This window comes from Rhododendron vialii, chromosome 11a (assembly GCF_030253575.1).
Source record: "Rhododendron vialii isolate Sample 1 chromosome 11a, ASM3025357v1".
NCBI lineage: Eukaryota > Viridiplantae > Streptophyta > Magnoliopsida > Ericales > Ericaceae > Rhododendron > Rhododendron vialii.
In genome coordinates, this window is record NC_080567.1 from 14,284,803 (window position 1) to 14,299,603 (window position 14,801).

The following is a 14,801-nucleotide window of genomic DNA, read 5'->3' on the forward strand; positions in this document are numbered from 1 at the left end:
AAAATCGGGGCGTTACATTCATCTGTACCTTTGTACCAAAGAATTTTTAACTGTTAGATTACAAAAAAGTTTTAAACAAATTCTCACACAATATAACGATTCAAATTACATGAGTACAGAGATTTATCAGCAGAGAATTTATTGTTTTAATCTAAAGTATTTACGAAAGTAAAAAAAATTTGGGGTCCACAAAATCACATAAAATTTGAGAGCCTGACGTGGCAGGCCTGGTTCATAATTTGGTTTATATTTTTTTATTTTTTAAATTCTTCTCATCGAAGCAAATTACATACTAATTCACAAATAAATTACTCTTTCCGTTTTATATTGAGAGTCTCACTCTCTCTCTCTTATCATTTTTTAAATAAAAAAATCAACTATTTTCGTGTATAATTTTTTAAATTTTTTCGCACCGTATTATTAAAGATCTTTAATACAGTACGAAAAAATTCCAAAAATTATATAATAAAGTAATTATTTTTTATATTTTAAAGTAATTAATTTCTTTAATAGTAAAACTTCTCGTAGTCAACTCTTAGTATAGAACGGAAGGGGTACGATATTGAATAAGAATAAGAGACAGCCAGTGCCCTAATATAACTAACCTAATAAATACTAAACCGACTTTTGATCAATAAACCCAAGGTTCCTCTTCTCACATAGCGCGCTTCAGCACCGGAGAGCAGCCTCTGTGGAATCAACCATGGGGAGGGGCCGAAGAGGAAGAAAAGACAACTCGCACCAAATCGACGAGAAGTGGATTCTAAAACCTTTTACCGATCAAAACCCAGCAACAGTCGACACCAATCACCAGCCCAACCTCGGAAACCCAACATCATCATCATCAACATCAATTCCTCTCAATGAACCCACAACAAGCGTACCCACGTCAGAATTCATCGCAAGAACATCGAAACCGGCCACAAATCGTCGAAACCCTGCTGGGGTTTCGCGATATCGGCGTGGCCGTGGGTCCAAACCTCGATTTGTCAACGCGGGTGCCCCCAATTCTAGCAGAGCAGAGAGGAGCAAGGAAGGAGAACAAGAAAAAGAGGTAGAAATCAAGGAATTGGGTTCTTTAAGGCAATTGAATAAGGAGGAAGTGGGTGAAGAAGAAGAAGAAGAAGAAGAAGAAGAAAAGGGTGGTGGGCATGTGTCTGAGTTGAAGAATGATTCGAATGGAGAGAGAATTGAGGGCCCTGATTCAGCTGAGGGCGTGGATTGTGTTGGAAGAATGTTAGAAGGGTTGCAATTGTGTGTAGCAGAAGCAGAGTTGTCGGAGGAGGAGTTGAGAATTAATGATCAATTGCAGGAAGATGAGGTAATTTGACAAGCTTGCAGTGCATCATGTTTTTTTTTTTTTTTTCCGGCAAAGTTATAATTTTTAACCAAAAAACAGGCAGTCCAAGACCAACAAGACCCAAAGCAAGTCCAAGAGCAGAAAATAAAGGACAAACAAAAAACAAGAGCAAAGCAACTCAAACCAAAATGCCGATAAAAAAGAAAAGAAAAGAAATTCAAACCAAAACAACCAACTGAGCCTCAAAGCTCAGCCACCGGTAGACCTATCACTACTAAAAATTTGGAAAGGAATATGCCAATGACAGCAAAGTTGAGCAACGCAGGAGTTTGGTTCACATTCCTCCATGACAAAGCTTTCCCTCTAAAATATTATGCAATGCCTTGAAAAACTGCGTCCTGAGACCTTTGCCTTGTTTGGAACATCCTTGCATTACTCTCTAACCAAAGATGATAAAAAGTCGCTGCCAAAGCTGAGCAGAGTAGCATAAAACCCCTTCCCTCTGGTATGGTTGACAGCCCAATCTAACTTTGTAGACCAAAAAGAAGAACCATACTATGTAGCACGGACATGAATACATGACGCGACACGACATGGACACAACACCAACACTCTGGCACGTAAATTTCAAAAATATTGAGGACACGTCACGATGGGGGACACGTTTTGAAACCTGTATATGTGTACTATTATATGAATAAGAATTGGAAAATAAGGCTCTAATTCTAAATATGTAACACCATATGTACCTTGAAGGCTTAGACCATATTTATCAATATGATGATTGAGAAAATTATTTCATCAAAAAGCTTCATATCATTTCTATGTCTTAATGATCAATAAGTCATCATTCATCACACAATACGACTTTCCTAAGTTCACAATTTCGTTTAACACCTCCAACTTGATTTGCGAGTATCTCGACAGTGTCCGTAGCAATTTTTAGAGTGTCCCCAGAGTGTTCAAAGAATGAGCATTGAGAAAAAATAGGACACTTAGAATGTAAGTGTTGGACACATGTCTGGAGGGGTGTCCGTGTCCGGTACGTTATCTCCAACGATGCGTCCGTGCTACATAAACCATACTCCATATCCGACAGGAGAAAGGACACTCAAAAAACAAATGATCGTGTGATTCCACCCCAGAATTACGGAAGATGCACAGAGGATCAACATCCAAGGATCAACATCCAATTTCCACTGCTTTAATCTATCCTTTGTTGACAGTCGACCCAAACAACAGAGCCATAGAATAAAGGCCCACCTAGGTACATTCTTAGAAAACCAATTTTCAAGCTCATGTAATAGCAGCAAAGGGCAGCCCTTATATTCGGGGCCGCTTCATCAGTTATGATAGGGTAAGTTAGCCCAAGGAACTTGTTGCCCTTCCCCTTTTAAAGCATCACAGGCAGATTTAATGGTGAATTGTCCTCTAATATTAGGAATCCAAGACACCAAATCTTCAGAATGGGATTAATTCGTTTCCATTATCTGCTGAATAGCTCTGTTTCTCTATCTAGGCCACCTCCATACACCTTCAGAAATGATAGAAGAGACCTCACAAAGAAGGGAGCTACCAACATCTGTCACTACAACATTACCAAACCTGGCAAAAAGAGGTCCTAAAGGGTGCCAGTTATCTAACCACAAGAAGGTATTTGCTCCATTACCAATATTAGTAGATCTTATCAAAGGCTGAGCCAAACCCTTAAGATTAAAGAGCTTCCTCACAGTCCAAGAGGAATTCTGAGGAGGCTGCATAGACCAAAAGCATTTGTGTTTAATCACATAAGAGTGAACCCACCTCACCCAAATGTACCTTATCAAAGAAGCCTTATTCCATAGCTTCATAGACTTAAAACCCAATCCATACTCCAACTAACTTTAGCACCAGATTTACCCCAAGGCAGCTACAGTCCGTAGAAAAGCTCTAAGAATAACCTCCACCTCTTTCAGAATTCTCCAGTTCAGAAGTGCATGATGTTTACCTTTGTGTATGCTGTTTATCTTCACTAAAGCTAGATATTGGTGTCTACTACGTAAGTTGATGTGTTTGGCATTAGTTGCTTATGAACCAAAATCTGACAATGGAGGATTAGAATCACCATTTAGTTAATTTTGGTTTACGAGTGTTTACAAATGGTAAGTGCTGCAGTAGTTGTTTCAGTGTGTGCTGCTGCATGAAGCTATAAGAGTGCCAGTGTGTTTCACTTGACAAGAATTGAATAAAAATTCATTTTCAAGCTTACTATTGGAGTTTATGTATGATCAAGTGTTTTGAGCTGCTGTTCATTTTTTGATGTGCAACCGTCATGAAGTAGTTGAAGAAAACGTAAGCTCAATGTGCACATCAAATGTTCAAAGTCTACAGTTTTAATTGGCTGACTATCAAAGTTAGGGTCAAGTTTAGCGAAAACATTCTTTGGTGCAACTACGGTAGGGAATGTTTGAATCTTTTTAGATGATAAATGTTAAAACTGAACAAAAGACTATAAAGCTAGGCGTGATGTGATCTGATTATGTGAGTGAAGAAGGCTGAGATATGCAGACATCAAAATGTTGGATCTTCATATGGAATCAATGGAAAAACTGGTTAAGAGGTCATTATAGGTGTATAGCATCCATATTTTTCAAGAGAACTGGAGACATTAGATTTATATGTTTTGGGAGTGAACACCAAGGAAAACTGACTTTTAAGAAGTTAATGAGATAAGTTGCATTCATGAAGCGTGGTCGATTATGACATTCTAGGGAGATAAACTTGTTTAGGGGAGAAATTGATGCAAGCTGAAACCTGCGAGGTTGGGATAGTCCCAGGAAGCCACTCGACCGGGGGCAACGGAAGTCACTCGACGTTGCTAATCGCGGAAGACACTCACTCGACCAAGTCACACACTTGATTATCGGAGGAATCACTCACTCTCAAGCAAGAAATACTTGCACAATATTTTCATAAACTCAAACTCTACTTTTCATTTCATTAGATCAACTATTTATAAGTATTACAAAGATGACTCTTCAAGACTAATAATAAATACTTGACAATTTCCAACATATACCTTTCAAATACCTAGACAACTATATTAACCAAAGACACAACTTACTTGATAGTTAAGACACATAATAAATACTTAGACCAAAAACTAAAGGACATTGACTAGAAACCAAAAGACACTTCAAAAATAAGATAACTCTTTGTTTCCCGATTATCATTATTTTGCTCCTGCATCATACTCCCTTTCTTCAAAAGAGCTTGACCTCGAGTTTAACTTCCCACGGTCCACGGGTTGACCAATGAGCCTTTCCATCCTTTGCTTTTGCCTGAGATGTTGCTTGAATTTTGGTTTGCGATCAACTCGAGAGTAGAACACTTTCATGACTCTTGAAAATTGGCCATCAACCATCCGCAGTGGAACTATGAAGCCAGACAAAACGTTAATTTGTCGCAAACTAATCCTTGCCATTTTACTCCCATAACCGTTCGTATTTCCGGCAAATAAAATCAGCGCACCCAAGACTTCATTAACCATGTCTTCTTTTGAAAATGTCAACCAAAAGGAATCCTTATGTTGTAGGGATGGTTTTGTTGCACGTAACTTCAAGTTACCAATTGTTTCATGACTAACAACATCAACTTCATCGACTTTTTCGCATTTCAAGTCATAAAACATATTATCTCGGACAAATTTCAAATCTTTAGAACTCACCACTTGACCAAAATCACATTCAGTAGTGATTAGGAAACCATCTTCTGTATATTCATCATACCTCGAAGGTAGAGTCCAATCAACTTCCGACGGAGGGGACGGGTCACTCCTCGAGAAAATCTCCTCCAAATTCATTCCAAGAAATATTATGTCATCACTCATCCTCCATGGTGTCAAAGTTGCATCAACTTCGGTGGTGTTGTGATATGTCCTCGGTCTTTCATTCATGCGCAACATTTTATCTCAAAATGCCACAGGATGAAAACTCAGCAGGGCACCGCTCTGATACCCATTTGATGCAGGCCAAAATCTGCGAGGTTGGGATAGTCCCGGGAAGCCACTCGACCGGGGGCAATGGAAGTCACTCAACGTTGCTAATCACGGAAGACACTCATGCGACCAAGTCACACACTTGATTATCGGAGGAATCACTCACTCTCAAGCAAGAAATACTTGCACAATATTTTCATAAACTCAAACTCTACTTTTCATTTCATTAGATCAACTATTTATAAGCATTACAAAGATGACTCTTCAAGACTAATAATAAATACTTGACAATTTCCAACATAGACCTTTCAAATACCTAGACAACTATTAACCAAAGACATAACTTACTAGATATTTAAGACACATAATAAATACTTAGACCAAAAACTAATGGACAATAACTACTGACTAGAAACCAAAAGACACTTCAAAAATAAGTAAGATAACTCTTCGTTTCCCGATTATCATTATTTTGCTTCTGCATCACAAATTGATAAGGTTTGGCAATAAGGGTCGATCAGGAATTTTAGAGATCCTAAAAGATCATATGATGGTGACTGTAGAGGTATTAAATTGATGAGTCATATGATGAAGTTGTGGGAAAGAGTTATTGAGCATCGTTTGAGGATGGTGACTACGGTGTCAAAGAAACAGTTTGGGTTCATGCCTGGAAGATCAACCATGGAAGATACCTATTAAGGAGATTGGTAGAAAAACACAGAGCAAAAAAGAAGGATCTCCATATGGTTTTCATAGACTTAGAAAAGGCTTATGATAGGGTGCCTGGAGACATCATATGGTAGGTTCTAGAGAGAAAGGCAGTGACCAAAGGGTATACCGAGGTGATTAGAGTCATGTATGAAGGTGCCGTCATTATCATTAGATCACCAGTAGGGGAAACGAGTGAATTTCCAATCACTATAGGATTGCATCAAGAGTCAACCTTGAACCCGTACCTCTTTGCCTTAGTTATGGATGAATTGACTATACAATTTCAAGGGATATCCCATGGTGTATTATGTTTGCAAATGGCATTGTCCTCGTAGATGAAATTACTAGAGGTGTTAATACGAAACTAGAAATTTGGAGGGAAGCATTAGAGTCAAAGGGTTTTCGGATAAGTAGGAGTAAAACTGAGTATATGGTGTGCAAGCTTAGTGGTACCAGCAGTGCGCATGAAGAAAGATTGATGATCCAAGACTAGGAGATACCAAAGAGTGATTATTTTAGGTATTTAGGCTCAATTATTAGTAGAGCTGGAGAAATTCCGATGATGTGACCCATAGGATCCAAGTGGGGTGGCTCAAGTGGAGGAGCGCTACTAGTGTACTATGTGACAAGAAGGTACCCATAACATTGAAGGGAAAATTCTATGGAATTACTGTAAGACCACCGATGCATTACGGGACAGAATTTTGGCCTATTAAGAAACAACAGGTGAGCAAGATGAGTGTAGCGGAAATGAGAATGTTGAGATGGATGTGTGGTAAGACTACACGAGACAGGATTAGAAATGAAACGGTTCGTGAGATGGTAGGTGTAGCACCTATAGAGGAGAAATTGAGGGAAAATAGGCTAAGGTGGTTTGAGCATATATACCGTAGACCAGGAGATGTAGTAGTTAAGAGAGCAGATAGGATAGCTTTGGGTAGCAATGCTACGGGGAGGGGTAGACCTAAATTAATATTAGATGTTGTTGTACACAAAGATATGAGTATAATGGGTTTGTGTGAACATGTGGCCCTTAACAGAGCTCAATGGAGGAAAATGATTCATGTAGCCGACCCCAAGTGATTGGGACAAAAGGCTCGGTTTGGTTTATAAAAGATTATATGATGGAATAGGAAGAAAAAACTAAAAATTGTGCTATGTTGAAGGCCGGAGTTGGACTCTTGAAGTTTAGTTCATGTTGAATGCTGGAAAATGCTGGCTGGTTGGGTATTAGAGCATCTCCAAGAGGAGAAGCAAAATGTCATGCCAAATATAGAATTTGCATACCTATGTGGCAAATAGTAGAGCCACTAGAAAAAGTCTGCTACATTGGCATCTTCAAATTAATTTTATTATCTTTTAATTATAAGATTTGGATTTATTACTTTCTTTATTTCTTGCAACTTTAATATGATTTACATTTCACTATTGATGACTTGTCAAGTTGAAGAATTGGCTCTTCAAATAAGTATAAAGTTTGGTTTTGCTTCCTTCCTTGGAGATGCTCTTAGTGTACTATTTATTGTTGTGCCGATGGACCACAGCTCTGAGTTTGTTTGATGAGGTTGAGAGAATTGGATTCGTTCTCCCCGCCCTTGATAATTCACCTTTTTCTCCTTAAGCAACGACATCTCTCTCATGTCAGAGCTATTTGTACCCGATAGCCACGTCATCACTGTACTGTCTCAGAGTCGAACATCATGTAAAGGACAAAAATATGATGCACATGAAGTTAAATCAGATACATATGTGGACTAAATAGCAAGGCAAACTATTGGGGCCGTAAAATGTCATGGAAGGATGTTACTTGTTTGAAGCTTGGGAAATTATTGGCGCAGTTGGGATTCTCCTTGTCAATATATTTTTAAGGAATAAAAAATCTGAAGTGTTGAAGAGTGAAATATAGTGGTGGTCCTATACGGCATTTACTATTTGTCCCAAAAAAAAAAAAGAAAGAGATAGTGTTGCATCACAATTTATGGGTTAGTCATAGGTGGGTGGTTGGATCTAACATTCACAGAGATGTATCTAAACCTGCACGATTAAGAGATTGAAGTTGTGGAGAAGCTTTCACAGTTTGATGATGTTGCCTCTTTAGTACTCAATGAGATACTGTAATGAATTGATGTTGGTGGAAGTTTTTCTACTCATTGTCATGTAACTTGGTTGGCAGTTCCAACAAGTACAATCGTAGGTGGACCTGAATAACTTGGATTAAGGCCGAAACTTGCAGAAATCAGATTTGTAAAGCTGATCTTGCAAAATCCAGCCAGCAAAGGCTGGATTCCACGAGCTATGGGGCTCAAAATCAACCCCTAAAAGGCAACATGATAAAGCCACTAACTAATTTGAAATTTTCATCCATCAAAAACTCCCTCAAAAGAAAGGTTACCGCTGTATATATGGTAGCTAAAAGTTTACTCAGTGGTGAAGCACCTAGGAATACAAAAAAACTACAAAACAATGAGGAAGTGACAGGTGGTGAACACTTAAACATAAACAAGGGGAAAAGTGGTTTACAATAAACTCTCTTAGTATCTTGTAAGGAGGTCTTTTAACAACCAAGGAACTTACAGAAACCAAAATACCTAATCATATGACTTAGATAAAGGGAGTCCAGCACTCAATCCTTTCAACACGCTTAGTTTTGCAGACCACTTGTCCCACCAAATATAATCGTCAATCTTCATCATGTTTGAAATTCCATTGCTGTCGTCTCTGCTTACCAGGGGCAGTGTTGCAATGGTGTCTTCGTCCCTTCCAAATAAATCTTCTTGGACAATTTACACAGAAAATGATCTGACTGAAAAGCAGCTAAACAGCAGGTGGTGGTGGTGTTGATTTATTTGTTATTATTAAGCTTCATTTTCTCTATAGTGTGTTTGTCATATTTTGAATCTCAACTGAACTTGGACAGTCTTTTTTCCACTGTTTGGAGTTGTCTGTGTCAATGCAATTTCACCACCTCTTGCTATTGACACCACAAGTTCATAGAAAAAGGAGTTATTTTGCCTCCTTGCTATTGAATACGTACATTGTGATCATTGTATTCTGCTCACATTTCCCCTTGCTGGATGTACTCTCAGGGTCTTCATTTTTGCTAAATTCAATCTTTCTTTTCATGATGTGGGCTCTCTGTTGCACCACATGGACTCACTTTTCCCTGTTCTAAGGCTCTTAGCTGGTTGTTCGCAATTGGTCTGCAATTGGTTTTACCTCTGCCATTCAGTTTGATTCTAACCTATATTTTCTATTCAGTTTGATGTGGGAGTAGTTGGTGGAATTACCCTTCTACCCTCTGAGTAGTCCTTTAATCCTTGAAAAGCTTTATACATACAAATATAGTTGAGCAAAGGGTGTGACTTGTGAGACTATATTTTGCACAAAATCAAGTGAGCTCCATTTTCATTTTTCCGGTCGGAGAGTTACAACCAAGATCGGAGCATGAGTGCAAGGAGAAAGCTTGAACGAGAAGCATTGGAAAATCATAGCCGCAGCCACTTTGGCCTCAATTAGGGCAAAGTTGTTCCCGATGAATATTCTTGGACCCAAACTGAATGGGAAAGTTGAGAGTTGGTTCGTCATTGCCTTTGCCACTCCTTCGGAAAAAAGCTCTGGTTTGAACTCCCACTAGACAAAATAAGATAGGTTCGTCGTACGGTTTCATGTCGACTTTGGGGGTTATGTTGTGTTTAAACCTCACGTATGATTTGCTACACTTCTAAGTCTTCGAGGTAGGCATATTTCTATGCGTTGGGCATCCTTTTCCCTTAGAACCATTTGAGTGAGACACAGATGTTCTTAGGTTCGTTTGAGTATTTGAATGATCTGACAAAGCTTGTGGTATACTGGTATGCCATTATGATTGAAGTAATGTTTGTGAACAATTAGGAGATAGGTAATGTGAGATGGTGTCAATTGTTAAATTGAATTATATAAAAGACATGTGTAGTATAAAGGAGGATTATCTTATGAAATGAGAATTTGGATATCTAATGAACAATGAGAGATAACATTTGAGATTTCTCACACGCTAAACTCAGCTTCATCCGTGCATCAACCACACTATGCTCGAAGCACTCCACCATTTATCGAACCTGATTTGTGGCATTACAGTTGTCATGGCCTTGAGTGCTCAGGAGCATTTTGAGTCGTATTCTAAAAGCGCATGAACATATCCAAATAGAGATGAAAATTAGTACTTGCGGCATAAAACTAGGTCCTGACATGGGTGTTTGAATATACTCTCTCTCTCTCTCTCTCTCTCTCTCTCTCTCTCTCATGTTTTTTTGTAATCTTTTGGTGCAGTTACTTGCTATGGAGTCAATCTATGGAGACAATGTTTTTATCCTTGACAGACAAAGAGGCCTGCGTTGTTTTCAGGTTTCTAATCACTTGTAAAGTTCAATATCATGCTATAAAAGTGAATAACCTGAGATTTATGCATTACGCAGATTCACATACATGTTGAAACTTCCAGTGAACTTACCATCTCTGCAAAACTAAACTCATCTAGCAATCTTGGGACCAAAACTGACGGTGCAGATGAGTTCTCATACTCTTTCAAAGTCCAAAACCTTCCACCAATTGTGATCACTTGTTTGTTACCCAAGTCCTATCCGAGCCATCTCTCTCCTTATTTTACTGTTTCGGTCCAGTGGCTGGATTCAGGAAAAATTTCCTATATTTGCTCTATGTTGGATTCATTGTGGAGTGAGCAACCAGGGCAGGAGGTTATATACCGTTGGGTTGAATGGCTACAGAGTTCTTGTCTTTCTTATCTTGTTTTTGACAAAGAAATAGTTCTTGGTCCTTATGGATTGAGATATACCGGAGATAGGCGTGCAATTTCAGGAAGCATCTCTCCAGAAGTTGATATTCCTTCACTGAAGAATTATGACGATCAGCAGCAGCAGGAGAACTTCAGCAGAAACTTGCATGAATGCTGCATCTGCTTTAGTGAGTTTGCAGGTATTTTTTTGACATTTTCTTAACAGAATTGCCATGTAAGGTTCTGAAATTGTGCCAAAAAGAAAAATTTATAGGCAGCCTTTTTAACTTTTGTTTCGATGTACTGTGAATCTCCTCCTTTAGGAAAATGCAAATTTTTACTGTTCAACAGATGAAGCAACTCCTAATGATATCACAACCTCAAGAGGTCACATATGAATTGAGCTAGGTATTGCAAACTGTTTGTGGGCATTAGTGTAACCAAATTGAAGATTTTGGTAAAATTGGCCCAGTGGCTTTTCATTCATATATTAAAAATGATGACAAATCAAATTATGAGATTGGCATAACACCCTTCTTCCCTATAAGAAAGCACTTGATAGGGCACATGTGTGTGAGGACCAACCTTTGTCCAAATGGAAGAACTTAAGAATTCAATAGACCAGTTTCTTTTATTTATTATTGTGTTTAAAGAATTGTTAGAAGTGGTGGTAAGAAAATTGAGTTCTTTGTAATGTTTGAAGCATTGTAAGAAGTTCTGGTAAGAAAAATGAGTTCTTTATATACTCCTCTCTGTTATCATTTTTAGTCACTTCTCTTCTTTTTTTATCGGCATTTAATCACTTATCTTTGTCTATCAGGTTCAGAGTTTGTTAGACTGCCATGCCATCATTTCTTTTGCTGGAAATGCATGAAAACTTTCTCTGACATGCATGTAAAGGAGGGAACAATAAGCAAGCTTCTATGTCCTAATGGAAAATGTGGGGGCATGGTCCCACCTGGTTTGCTGAAACGATTGCTAGGCGATGAGGAGTTTGAACGTTGGGAGTCATTAATGCTACAGAAAACACTCGAGTCTATGTCTGATGTAGTCTATTGCCCAAGATGTGAAATGGCTTGCATAGAGGATGAAGACCAACACGCCCAGTGCTCTAAGTGTTTCTTTAGCTTTTGTACCCTTTGCAGGGAGCAACGACATGTTGGAACCACATGTATGACACCAGAGATGAAGCTTTCTATCTTAAAGGTAATTGATTGTTTATTGTATCTTCTAAATGCACGTTTCTATGATTTGTCCGGTGTCCCTTCTGGTCAAGGGCGGAGCCACCAGATGGCAACTTAGGTCACTCGATAGTCGATACCATTCTGTCCTCTCATCGTTTGTGGGCTTTTCAGGAAGGTGAATCACTTGAGAAAAGCAGAAACCATGCTATCTTATTATCCAGTAAACCATGAAATTTTTCAGTCATGTAGTTCCGGCCTTTTCCTTTCTAATTTGGAACCATCCTCCTGTACTGAAGAAACTTAATTGTGATCACTGTTGAAGTTAACTTTACTTCTCTTCCTGCAGGAGAGACAGAATTCATCCCAATTGAAGGATGGACAAAAGCGCCGTGAGCAAGAAATGATAAATGAGATCCTTAGTGTTAGGGAAGTACTTCGTGATGCCAAACAATGTCCATCTTGTAAGATGGCAATCTCACGAGTTGAAGGTTGCAACAAGATGGTATGTAACAACTGTGGCCAGTATTTCTGCTATCGCTGTAATAAGGCAATTGATGGTTACGATCACTTCAGGTTTGTTAATTCACCCTCGCATGATGAAAATCAGGTTTCATTCGCTTATATTCACATTTGCTTGCAGTTTTCAAGAACAAATGTTCAAACTTTTTTTGGAGATGGTTTTCAAAAACAAAAGTACTCAGCATTGTCATAGCTTATCATTTTTGTGCTAATATGATTTTCGGAAGCATGAAAGCTATTCATGTTGTAACAAAATTGTAGAAAACAACTTCCAGAAACGATTTTCATTGCTTTCATTTTCACAAGAAGCAAATTCTCAAAACTGCAACTAAACGGAGCCGGTGCATGATTGTGCATTTGTCAATTGATGGCATAAGTCCCATAACAATTTGTTTTCTCTTAATGAAGGGACGGAGCTTGCGAACTTTTCCCCCAAAGAGAGATTCAGATGTGGGAAGAGCGGATGATGAATGCCCGCCAGGCGGTGGGCCAGATTCAAGCTCAACTCTTTGCTGATCGTGGTCATCCATGCCCTAACTGCGGTCAAAACAATGTTAAGGTATGTGGATTTGAACAGATTAATGGCAAATCAGTTTCTGATGACATTTAGTGGCAACTAATTCACGCCTCTTATATGTGCTGAATTCGAAGGATTTTATTACTGTTTACATTTGTAGCCTCAACACACATGGGTATGGACTGATAATCATTAACATGATGATAGTATAGATATATCAAAATTGAAAATCTAGAAATAGTGCCTATATGTGGATTAAAAGATATGTTTTAGATGTGGACCTCAGGGATGAACGCAGTTTTCTACTTCTGTTTCGTGTTTAAACTGAAGTTGTTTAGTCAGTATATGAGGGCGAACCTGTTTCTTTTATAAATTTTAGCCAAAACGATATGCTCAAGTAGTTCTAAACCAAAAGGAATTGTGTTGATTTCCTGGAGGTGGTCAGATTCGGAAGAGAAGTATCCTCCCAGTCAGGCTGATGATGGAACAGATTCTAATGACATTGGCTTTTGATTTATTTGCCACTTTGTTTTCTGTTTTGCATTGTTTTGTTAGTGGAAAGGCTGCATTGTCCCTACAATGGGGTGTGTTACCTAAATTTGTGGAACTAATATAGCAGCATTACCAATTGATACATGACTTGCAAATGGACATGAACGGATGTAGTAGCATTACTATTTGTAGTCTCAATGCTTGTGTTTCGATTCTGCCCATAAAAATTGCATGTTCAGGTAACTTTGTGGAAAACGATTGGGAACTTTCTTCTGCCCTCCTCACCTAATGTTATCATAACAGGTTGGCAATAACAATCACATTTTCTGCTGGCAATGTCAAAGCCATTACTGCTACTTGTGTAGAAAGATGGTGAGGCGAAGCTCTCAGCATTACAGACCTAAGGGTTGCAAGCAGCACACAGTGTGATAGACGGACCTAAGGATTGCAACTTGCAAGCAGCACACATTGGGATAGTTCACATTACCCCCTTGTATACTCAAAAAGGGTAAACCAAAAAATTTGGTTGGACCCAGGTCAGATGCAACCTAGTTCAATGGACATTGAGATCTTATTTGCATTTCTCTTCTGTCAGCTTTGTCCCGTAATGATAATGGCATTTGTGTGTGCCCCCGCTATTGAATGTTTGGGATTTTAGAGTTGTCACTAAGACGTTTTGGTTCTTCCGGTGGGTGTAACCTTCTGAGGCGTTTAGTCCCCTGACGGTTTCAGGGTGATTGATACTGTACGTATAGGGAAAACACAGATTTCATTTTTTTTTTTTTTTAAACTCGGCGACATTCAATAGTGTTAGTTGCGAAAACGCAGTTTCAAATGTTGAGTTGTGTTGTGTTGGATCGTATCAAGTTTCTTTCTTCTATTCCAACCCTGCATATGATTGCAGAATTCCAACTCATTAAGTTTAATCGGGCAACGTGGACTGCGAGCATGTTATTGTTTCTTTTTTATGGCTTCTATTTTGTTAAATACATCTTTTATTCTCCGTTTTACATTTTCATTTCAAACATGTTACCAGTAGGACTCTTCAAAAATTCATTGGAATCAATCAATTGGCCCAGATCGGTCTGATTCTGGAATTGTGAAAGGTGATTGATTCATATTTGTTTCACTTCGGCTTCAAATAATTTAAAATCGTTGATACGGTTTGGCCACATGTTTAGGATTAAAATTCTATAGTATGGAATAGAGCAGTTATTTTTGTAAAATTTAGGGCTGCAAACGAGCCGAGCTTTGTCAAGCTCGAGCTTGGCTCGTTTACTAAATGAGCCAAAAACTTGAGCTCGAGCCCTTACCGAGCCAAGCTTATTCAT

The 14,801-nt window shown here is 38.6% G+C and overlaps 1 protein-coding gene across 1 annotated transcript; it reads left to right on the top strand.

The window, feature by feature from the left end:
* The first annotated feature begins 608 nt into the window (after positions 1-608).
* Positions 609-14,396, top strand: LOC131307715 (uncharacterized). The gene is made up of 7 exons (XM_058334367.1): positions 609-1,321; positions 10,296-10,370; positions 10,442-10,958; positions 11,579-11,964; positions 12,289-12,515; positions 12,870-13,020; positions 13,774-14,396. The coding sequence occupies exons 1-7, from the start codon at positions 704-706 to the stop codon at positions 13,897-13,899; spliced, it is 2,100 nt and encodes a 699-aa protein (XP_058190350.1). The 5' UTR covers positions 609-703; the 3' UTR covers positions 13,900-14,396.
* Positions 14,397-14,801: the final 405 nt, after the last annotated feature.